Here is a 9,679-nt window from a genome sequence, read left to right on the forward strand (position 1 = left end):
AGGCCTGGGTCCCTTGGGTCCCCAGGGCAGGTCCAGTGGCCTCTCCTGTATTTGCTGCCCTGTCCTCAGTTCCTGTCACACAGAAATGCTTCCCTCCCACCTCTGCATGCCTGTCACATGTTCTGTGTGTGTGTGTACCAGTTCTGAGGCTTGAACTCAAGGCCTGTGTGCTATCCTTCAGCTTCTGTGCTCAACACGACTGCTCTCTCACTTGAGCCACAGCTCCACTGCCAGCTTCTCAGTGACTTGTTGTTCCTGTCCAGGCTGACTCTGAACCATGATGCTGAATAGCTAGGATTACAGGCGTGCCATCAGCACCTGGTTGTATGAAGGTCTCAACTTTTGATCAAGGACAGGCCCATCATTCTGGGCCAGCCCCAGGGCCTTCACAGCCATTATTGCCTCCAGTGTTCACTTGGGAAAATCCAACACAGAATTGGGGAGAAGAGTCCTTGTGAAGGTGCTGCATCCCGCTCTGAGCAAAGGCGGTGCCCAGGGTCCTGCCCGTGCTGCAGCTGGCCCTAGGCGCTCTCCACCAACACAGATGGCACCATCAGCAGGCCAGGGCGCTGCCCACGCCCACAAAGAGCCAGAGGCAAGACAGACAGGTAAATAAGCCTTTAATAAAGCGGCGGGCGTCCAGGCGAGGGCGGCACTGGCCACTGGTTTGCGCCGGCACGGGAGGGGAGGGCCTCTCCCCGGCCTGGCCGCCGGGAGGATGCGCTGCCCTGCAGCGCAGGTCTGTGGCAGGCGGGCGCACGCTCACCAGGCGAAGAGCGGCTTGCTGTCCTCCTTGGAGAGCTCGCACAGGCAGTTGAGCAGCAGCAGCGAGTCCCCCAGGAACTTGGGTGGCACCACGTCGATGACCAGCTTCCGCAGAGCGGCGGGGCTGCTGTGCAGGGGGTTGGCGCGCAGGTCCGGCCGCTGCTTCAGGATGCCGTAGGTGTTGATGAGAAACTCGCTGAACACTGGGTGCACCTCGCGGCTGTACCCCAGCTTCTCCAGGCGCGCCGTCAGCGTCAGGTAGCGGTGTGTCAGCTCACGCAGCTTCTTCTCGTCCACCGAGCCGTCCAGGGACTTGATGGAAGTCTATGGGCATTGGTGGAGCAGGGGCACCCGTGTGTCTAGGGGCAGGGGCACGGGTGTGTACAGGAGGGGCGGGGCCCCAGGACCAGCCTCAGAAGCAGGGCTGGAGCACGGTGGTGGGGCTCCTGCCACAGCCCTACCTGCTTGATCTTCTCTGGGATGTTGGACACGGTGAAGCCGTAGAGGCGGGTGACGCCGGGGAAGACGTAGGCTAGGATGCGCCGGTCCAGCTGAAAGGCGATCTCCCCCACTATGCGGCCGTCCTTCTCAGCGCCTGCGAAGCTCTGAATCTCTGCAGTGAACCAGGCAGGGCAGACCCGCAGCGGAAATCAAAACCAAGATTCTAGTGTTTGGGAGGGAGAGAGAGGGAGCGAGAGGGAAGGAGAGGAAGACAGGGAGGAAGAGAGAGGGAGAGATAGGAGGAGAAAGAGGGAGGGGGAGGGAGGAAGAGAGAAGGAGGGATAGAAGAAAGAGAGGGGGAGAGAAAGGGAGAGAGGAGAGGGAGGAAGGAGAGGAAGGGCGGCAGGTAGGGAGACCTTCTCTGCTCTGGGACCCGCATCTCCCTTTCTGGGCTCTGTGGAGGGAGGGGGTCACTGGGCCACCTGAAGCATGGCACATGGCACAGACCTGACCCGTCCGTGAGACTCCAGGTGCAGGAACCTGGGTGGCAGCGCCTGCTTCCCTGTGCTACTTCACAGCCTGTCCTCAGACAGGTTGTCTGAAAGGGCCTACATTCCATGAAGTTAAAAGCAGGCAATTCTGGAGGTTTTACTACAGCACAGAACTATACAACCATCACCACTATCTCCAGAATTCTCCGTCACCCCCAAAGCAAGCAAAGCCCACTTAATCTATGAACCTACTAACAATCAGTGCTTTCCCCTCCCCCAGGCCCTGGAAACTGTTTCTCTATGTATTTGTTTATTCTGAGTACTTCATATGAGTGGCATCACATTCTACAGTGTCCTTTTATCTGAATTCACCCACTTGGCATGTTTGCAACGTCCATGCTAAAATGAAGCAGAGCTTCATCTCCATTTGTGGCTGAACACTTCTTTACTAATGAATACATCCGTTGGCGGGAGCTTGGGCTCTTTCCACTTTGTCGCTGTTTGGAAAAAGGCTGCTGTGAACATCACATACAAGTTTTTATGTGGGCGTCTGTACCTAGGAATGAGATTTCTGGGCATGAACGTGCTTCATGTCCGTTTCGTGAGGGAGTTCCAGGCTGTTTTCTAGGTAGCTGCACCATTCCATCAATAGGATAGGAATGTTCCGACTTTTCTACCCCATAGCTTGATCCTGGCCATGTCAGCAAATGTGAGATCAATTTCACGGTGTCTCCCATTAGTAGTTTACAGATGACTAATGGCACAGTATTTTTATGTACTTACTTATGTACATTTGTACATCTTTCTTTGGAGAAATGTCTCTTCAAAACCTCTGCACATTTTTTTGTTCTTGTTTTATATTTTTTTCCCTCGGTTGTAGGGCTTGAACTCTGGGCCTGGGTGCTGTCCCTGAGCTCTTCAGCTCAAGGCTACCACCCTACCCCTTGAGCCACAGCCCCACTTGGGTTTTCTAGTGGTTAATTGGAGATAGGCGTCTCATGGACTTTAGTGCCGAGGCTGGCTTTGAACTATGATCCTCAGATCTCAGCCTCCTGAGTAGCTAGGATGACAGGTGTGAGCCACTGTGCTTTTCACGTTTTTACAAATGAGGGAAACCATGGCGCCTATGTATCTTTGGTTCTGTCTTACTTCACTTAATATGATTGCTTTTTTTTAGACTGAGTCTCACTAAGTAGCCCAGGCTGGCCTCAAACTCAAGATTCTTCTGCCTCAGCCTCCACGTGCTGGGATTTCAGGTATGCACCACCACATTCAGTGCTTTTCCCACTTTATCAGGCCATTGTCTTCTTAATTGTGACCTCTGAGATACTCTAAGACCAATCCTACAGCAAATGCATAGTTTATCAATATTTTCCATTCTACAGGGTAACTCGTCTATGTTTTTGATACTATTAGTTGAATAACAAAAAGGGTTTACTTTCTAAAAAGTCAAATTATCCAAGTTCTATAACACTTTTGATAAGCTCCAATGCTGTCATCTATCATGTTGGTTCAGTAATCTCAACCTACTTCATAGGCTATTGTCAAGATTAACGGATATTATGCTATATGGAACATATTAAGCCCCTTCAGACTAGTAATTATTATTCCTCTCCTTTTTCTCTTCCTGAAGTTGACTATTAATGATGATGATATTTCTTAAAAAAAAAAAAAAAAAAAGAAAAGTCCGCGGTCTGGAGGTTAGCCTAGTGGTAAAGTGCTTGCCTAGCATGCATGAAGACCCGGGTTCGATTCCTCGGTACCACATACATAGAAAAAGCCGGAAGTGGTGCTGAGGCTCAAGTGGCAGAGCTCTAGCCTTGAGAAAGTCCAAGGACAGTGCTCAGGCCTTGAGCTCATGGCAAAGGACTGGCAAAAAAAAAAAAAAAAAAAAAAAGCTCAATTATCTATGGATAATTTACTCATCTCCAGATAGGTGATGGAGCCTTATGGAGGATTCAGAAAAACATGAGGTAGATCAGGAGTTCTGACAGGGTACAGGGTTGCTCTGTAGGGAAGGCCCATCTTTGTAAGCACCAGTGCTAGGGAGTATATGTTGCATGAAAATTCCTACCAGACAAAAGTGACTTAGAAATGATTAAAGCCTTAAACATAATACTTAAAGGTATAAAGCTTCCTGAAGAATATAGACAAAAATCTTTGTGACTCTGAGTTGGCAAAGACTTCTTAAATTAGACCAGAAAGCACAAACTATAAAAAAAAAAAGGGCCAATAAATCGTATTTCAAGTTTTTCTCTCTGCAAAACAATATGAAACAGCCACAGAACGGAAGACCAGGGGCCAGGAGTTTGGCCTAGTGGTAGAGTGCTTGCCTCACATGCATCAAGACCCGGGTTCAATTTCTCCACATATATAGAAAAAGCCAGAAGTGGTGCTGTGATGCAAGTGTTAGGGCTCTAGCCTTGAGAAAGACCAAGGACAGTGCTCAGGCCCTGAGCTCAAGCCCTGGGACTGGCCAAAAAAAGAATAGAAGACTATACTGTAAAGGGCTAGTAGTATGAATTATATAGTAATACAAGTAATAACATTAGTATAGTAATGTATAGCAATATACAATTATAATAATAGTAATAATATTCATTATAGTAATAGTAATGTTAGTACTATTTGTGTACTAACATATCGTAATAATATTAATAACAACATATAGTAATACTTATACTGTGATATATAATAATATTAGTATAGTAATATAGAGTAATAATGTTAGTCAAGCAATATATAGTATCATTTATATAGTAATGTATAGTCATAATATTAGTTAGTAATTGTTGGGAGCAAGAGTGGAATCAAACTGTACTTTGATTTGCATCAGATAATTGCTTGATTGTCTTATTGTTTTTTGGCCTTCTCCTGTTCAATTGATCTGAGATTTACCATATGAATGTAACCCCCAACAGTTCCCTGATTAACCATCTGGATGTAACACCTAGCAGTGTCCTGGTCTCAAGAAGGGATAGAAGCTTTGAGTTGAGAATAAACGGGGCGCGGCAGTTTTTGCCTGGGCTGCAGACCTCCCAGACCCGATGTGTTTGTCTCTCTTCTGTTTTTTTCCAGTCCCTGCCCCCTATTTCAGGAACCCTAATTTGCTGCCAGTAGGCCCCGGCAAGTAATATGTAGTAATAATATTAGTAGAGCGCCTGCCAGCAAGCACAAGACCCCGAGTTCAACCGTCGTCAGTATGGCCAAAAACAGCAACAAAATACATCCAAATAACAAAGCCCCAAATACTCTGATCTCCTTCAGGGAGGCAGCTTTGTTCTTCTAAATAACAAGAGCAGACGCAGAGCAGATCTACCCAGCTCTCTTCCCTCTGTGCTGCTGAAGAAGCAGGTGGCCTGGCAGCAGGCAGGCTGCCCCCCCCCACCCCGCGGCCTGCACTCTTACCGTTGAGGTAGTAGCTCCTCCTGGTCCTGTCCCCCGTGGGCAGGCTGCTCTCTGAGAAGCACACCTTCTTGGGCCGCACCATCTCCCTGGGTTCTAGCAGGGCCTTGTCCACCAGTGGGTCCTGCAAGGGGCTCAGGATGGGGGACAGCTTCCGGTCAGAGCCCCGCGCACACAGCTCTGGAGGGTTGAGGAAGGCCTTGAAGGACACCTGGGAAGACGTTGCACAGCCTGGAGAGGCCTCATCCTCACTGGAGAGGGGTGCATGTGAGCACAGCAGGTCCTCTAGGGAGGATGTCTGCAGCTGGGCTGGTGTGTCAGGGACACTGGCAAACCTCCCAAAATCCGGACCTGGGGCAGGAGGAAAAAGAGCGGCGGTCAGGCTGGAGGAGCTCAGACATCCTAGAAAGTCAACAGAACATGCTGTAAACACTGGCGCAGCAGGCCAGAGCTCAGTCCCCTGCTGGCCTTTCTGTCTGTCTCCAGTTTCAGGCCCAGGCACTGGGCTCATCACACTCACCAAAGTGATGGCTTGAACTCTGGGCCTGGGTGCTGTCCCTGAGCTCTCCAGCTCAAGGCTGCCGCCCTACCCTGGAGCCAAGCCCCACTTCCCATTTTCTAGAGGTTAATTGGACATAAGAGTTTCAGGTCCTTTTGTGCCTGGGCTGGCTTTGAACCTTGATCCTCAGATCTCAGCCTCCTGAAGTGCCCAGCTTCACCAAAATGACTTCTATGTACCTTTAAAAGTTGCTATAGTCAGGCCCCAGTGGCTCCCGCCTGTCATCCTAGCTACTCAAGAGGCTGAGATCTGAGGATCAAGGTTCAAAGCCAGCCTGGGCAGGAAAGTCCTTGAGACTTATCTCCAATTAACTACCAAAAATCCAGAAATGGAGATGTGGGTCAAGTGGTAGAGTACTAGCTTTGAGCTACAAAGCTCAGGGACAATGAATAGGCCCTACACTCAAGCTCCAGTACAGGTGCAAGTACACACGTGTACACACACACACACACACACACACACACGTTAAAATTTTAGCTGGGTACCTACAACTCACTCCTGAAATATTAGTACTCAGGAGGCTGAGATCTGAGGATTGAGATTCAAAGCCAGCCCAGACAGGATAATCGAGACTCGGATCTCTAATTAATCACTAGTAAGCTGGACATAGATTTTTGACCCACCTTCTGGACCTGTATAATTGATACTGGTGAATCACACTTGTAAACCTAGTAACTCAGGAAGACGAGTTCTAAGGATTGTGGTTGGAAGCTACCCCAGGCAGGAAAGTCCATGAAATGTTTAACTGATTAACCACTGAAAAGCTGGACATGACCCTATGGCTCAAGTGGTAGAGTGCTAGCCTTGGACAAAAAAAGCTCAGGGACAGTGCCCAGGCCCTGAGTTCAAGCTCTAAGACTGGTACACACACACACACACACACAGAGCCATACACATGTATGCATGTGTGCACATATACACAAGAAGAAAATGTTAAAATTGTAATTTTGCCAGGTTCCAATGACTCATATCTATAATCCTAGCTACTCAGGAGGCTAAGATCTGAGGACTGAGGTACAAAGCCAGCCAGGGTAGACAAAAAACACCAAGAGCCTCTTATCTCCAATTATCAGCAAAAAGCCAGACATGGAGTGGATTCCAATCACATACTAATGTTAGAAGAAAGAGATTAGGAGAACGCTTATGATCAGCTGAAAAATCATCCAATATTCAACCAAGAACAGTAAAGATACAGTAGCCTTGGCTTATGCCTGCAGCTCTTCTGAGACTAGTGTCTGAGGCCCCAGGGCAGGCTCACCAGCCACAGCTGGGAGCCACAGCCTGACTTGGCAGCCTTTCAGGTGGCACGTGGCCTTGAGTCAGCATCAGCGACCAGCGTCCGTGATCCCTGGGGACAAGGCCCTACAGCCACAACACACGGCCTCGGAGATCCAGGAGTGACCCCCTTCCCGTGCAAATCCATCAGAGCATGAGTGGCTAGCCAGGTTGCCATCTAGGCCTGGTGTCTGGTGACACAGGACACGTCATGGAGCACTGTTATGATTCTTTCAGTAAATGTCTTGCCACCATTCAGCCACTTGTTAACAGCACTGCCTGTCCCTTACAACCTCACTCCCTTTGCAAAGCCTGTGCCTGTCCAAGGTTTCTCCTAGGTTTCCCTACGGAATAGCAGGATAGAGGCCACGAGGGACCCCTCATACCTGGGACCCAGAGCTGAAGTTGCTGGTTATACTCAGAGGACAGTGGCAGACTGGGGTACAAAGTGGACCCCAGGAAACAATTATACCAAGTCCTGAGTCCTGTGGTCAGGTAAGCAGCTGACCACCTAGGCATCACACCAGTCAGCCATGGCCTGGCAACGCCACGAGGTGCCAGAGGGAAGCTGGGTCCTCACTGAGGACTGGTCAGGCTGATGCATTTGCCCACATCCTGCCAGGTGGTGGGAATGACCACCAACGAAACGCTGGACCCAACAGGACATGAGCTTTCAGGCAGTGATGATGGGAGCTTTGTCCCCTGTCTACTACCTCAGCAAAGGCCCATCACATCCACTAAGAATGCCCCAAATCACACTATGAATTGGGGGAATTCTTCACAAAGTCCTTAAAACAGAAACACCTACTTTTGTAGAAAGTGATTTAAAAAGATTAAGAAAAACAACAACTTTCTTCCTGTAAAAAGCCACAGGTGAACTGGGAGAGAGCAAGGGAAAGGGAGACATTGCCCCAAAGAAATGTACTCATTACCTGACTAGATAACTGTAACCCCTCTGAAAGGCACCCTTCTAATGACGAGAATAAAGACCACCCTAGGTGGCCTCCAGCCTCTCCCAGCCAGCTTAGGTCCACGGCAGGGGAGTGGATGGGCGCAGCAGAGGAAGGAGGCGTCTGGGGGGGGGGGCACACCTGAGTGGAGCAGAGGACAGTGGCTGTGTGAAGTCCCACGGTAGCACTTGGAGACATCTGTCACTGCTCACCTCTAACCAGCTGGGAGAGGCAGCCCGTGCCGCACCCCAGGCCAGCGGCTGAGCCCTGTCCCCCCACCTTGGCAGGCCACGCCTGCGCCTCACCTCCACTCCCAGGGGAGCAGGCCTCAGGGTAGGTGGGGGCCTTGGGGAACAGGAGGTCCCGGCCACCACGGCCACAGCTCTCCTGGCAGCTCTCACTGAGCAGCCGCTTCAGCATCTGGTTCTCCTTCAAGAGGCGCACCTGCTTCTTCAGGTCTGCATTCTCACTCATGAGCCTGTTCATCAGCTCGCTCCCCTCGGCCATGGTGTCCACAGGCGCTCACATGTGGGCCTGCAGCCCCATGGAGGTGGAAATACAGAGCCTGTAGACCTACAGAAACAGCCCGACCCCCGAGTTCCATCCTTCCACAGCCTTGTGATGTCGCCACCCTTAAAGAGGTAGCGCCGTGGCACAGCCTCCCTCCACCCTGGACTGCAGACACCTCTCAAGCAAGTATGGGCCAGGTTGGCCCTCACTAGGAGACCACAAAGCCAGATGTCAGACCATGAGAGGGATCCTGGTGCCAAGAACACAGAGGGCTGCGGGAGGTGGGGGTGGGCAAACTTCCGGTGGGGGCCTGAGCTCCCCAGAGGCAGCTCAGGTAGGAGGGACAGCACAGGAAAGAATGAGCCCAGACTGCCAGCACCTTCCAGAAACAGCCAGAACCATGTGGCTGAGTCAGGGGTCAGCCTGTCCACTGTGTGGAGAGGTGAGGACCAGGTGACTTTCAGAGCTGTTCTTTCCATTCCCGACTCCAGAGAATCTATATCATATGACATTGTCACATACTGGACTTATTCTTGGGAAGAGGAGGGCCATGGTGGGAGCCATGCCAGAAGCAGCCCTCATCCAGGGAACCTGGGCCTGCTAGGGCTGCATGTAGTCTGCCAATCACAGCCCCTCTGGAAAGGCCTTCACAGCACAAGTTACCCACCCCAGGAAGCGAGGGCAGCCCATGCAGGGAGGCCATGGGGTGCTGGGTCCCGCTGGAATCAGGCACAGCCCTTGGTCAAAACCCCAAAACCCACCAGTATCTGCTTCTGCCGTGGGGACGTGTGCATGTGCTGCTCCTGACACAAAGGTCTTGTGTATTGGTGACCAAAAGCACAGCTAGCCACCTGATCCTTCCCCTGATCCTCCCCCACGAGCAGGAAAACCACATGGCCCAACCCAGGACTTGCCATGTTCTCATGCTTTAACACCTGTTCCAGCCATGGTATAAATGGCATAAAACAAAACCCATTCTGCTGAGATGGCCACAACAGTAGGACGCTGCTTCAAGAAAGGGTGCCGTCTTTTCGGGGAAAACTCCTAAGCCCCAAGCGCTCTGCCTAGCGGTGGGCCCGGTAGGATGTTCCTTCCCAGTCGGAGGCAGGGGGAACTCAGGACAGCACCCACTGTGGAAGCACCTCAGGGGACCCAGGGCAGAGGCAGGGGAAGCAGAGAACATTAAGGTCAAAGGCAAGTCCGTGCCCAGCTCCCGAGAGCAGGCACTCCAGGCTTTCTGGCAACTGGCTCCTGCCATACTCAAAATGCCGTCTCTTCCCCAC

The 9,679-nt window shown here is 51.0% G+C and overlaps 1 protein-coding gene across 1 annotated transcript; it reads right to left on the bottom strand.

The window, feature by feature from the left end:
• Positions 1–603: 603 nt before the first annotated feature.
• On the bottom strand, positions 604–8,527 carry Spatc1l (spermatogenesis and centriole associated 1 like). Its single transcript, XM_090350824.1, has 4 exons — positions 8,192–8,527; positions 5,106–5,453; positions 1,227–1,378; positions 604–1,089 (listed from the first exon to the last, which is right to left on the bottom strand). Exons 1-4 carry the CDS (start codon positions 8,391–8,393, stop codon positions 763–765), a joined length of 1,029 nt encoding a protein of 342 aa, XP_090206950.1. The 5' UTR covers positions 8,394–8,527; the 3' UTR covers positions 604–762.
• Between the last annotated feature and the right edge of the window lie 1,152 nt (positions 8,528–9,679).

This window comes from Megascapheus bottae, chromosome 1, assembly GCF_031878675.1.
Source record: "Megascapheus bottae isolate mThoBot1 chromosome 1, mThoBot2.hap1, whole genome shotgun sequence".
In the NCBI taxonomy this organism is placed as follows: domain Eukaryota; kingdom Metazoa; phylum Chordata; class Mammalia; order Rodentia; family Geomyidae; genus Megascapheus; species Megascapheus bottae.

Bases quoted from the DNA above. Each gene is read 5' to 3' on its own strand.
- Spatc1l (XM_090350824.1), bottom strand. From the start codon at position 8,393: ATGGCCGAGGGGAGCGAGCTGATGAACAGGCTCATGAGTGAGAATGCA. The intron at 5,454-8,191 runs GTGAGGCGCAGG...CTCCTGCCCCAG, and splicing joins CTGCTCCCCTGGGAGTGGAG to GTCCGGATTTTGGGAGGTTT. The intron at 1,090-1,226 runs GTAGGGCTGTGG...CAATGCCCATAG, and splicing joins TCCCAGAGAAGATCAAGCAG to ACTTCCATCAAGTCCCTGGA.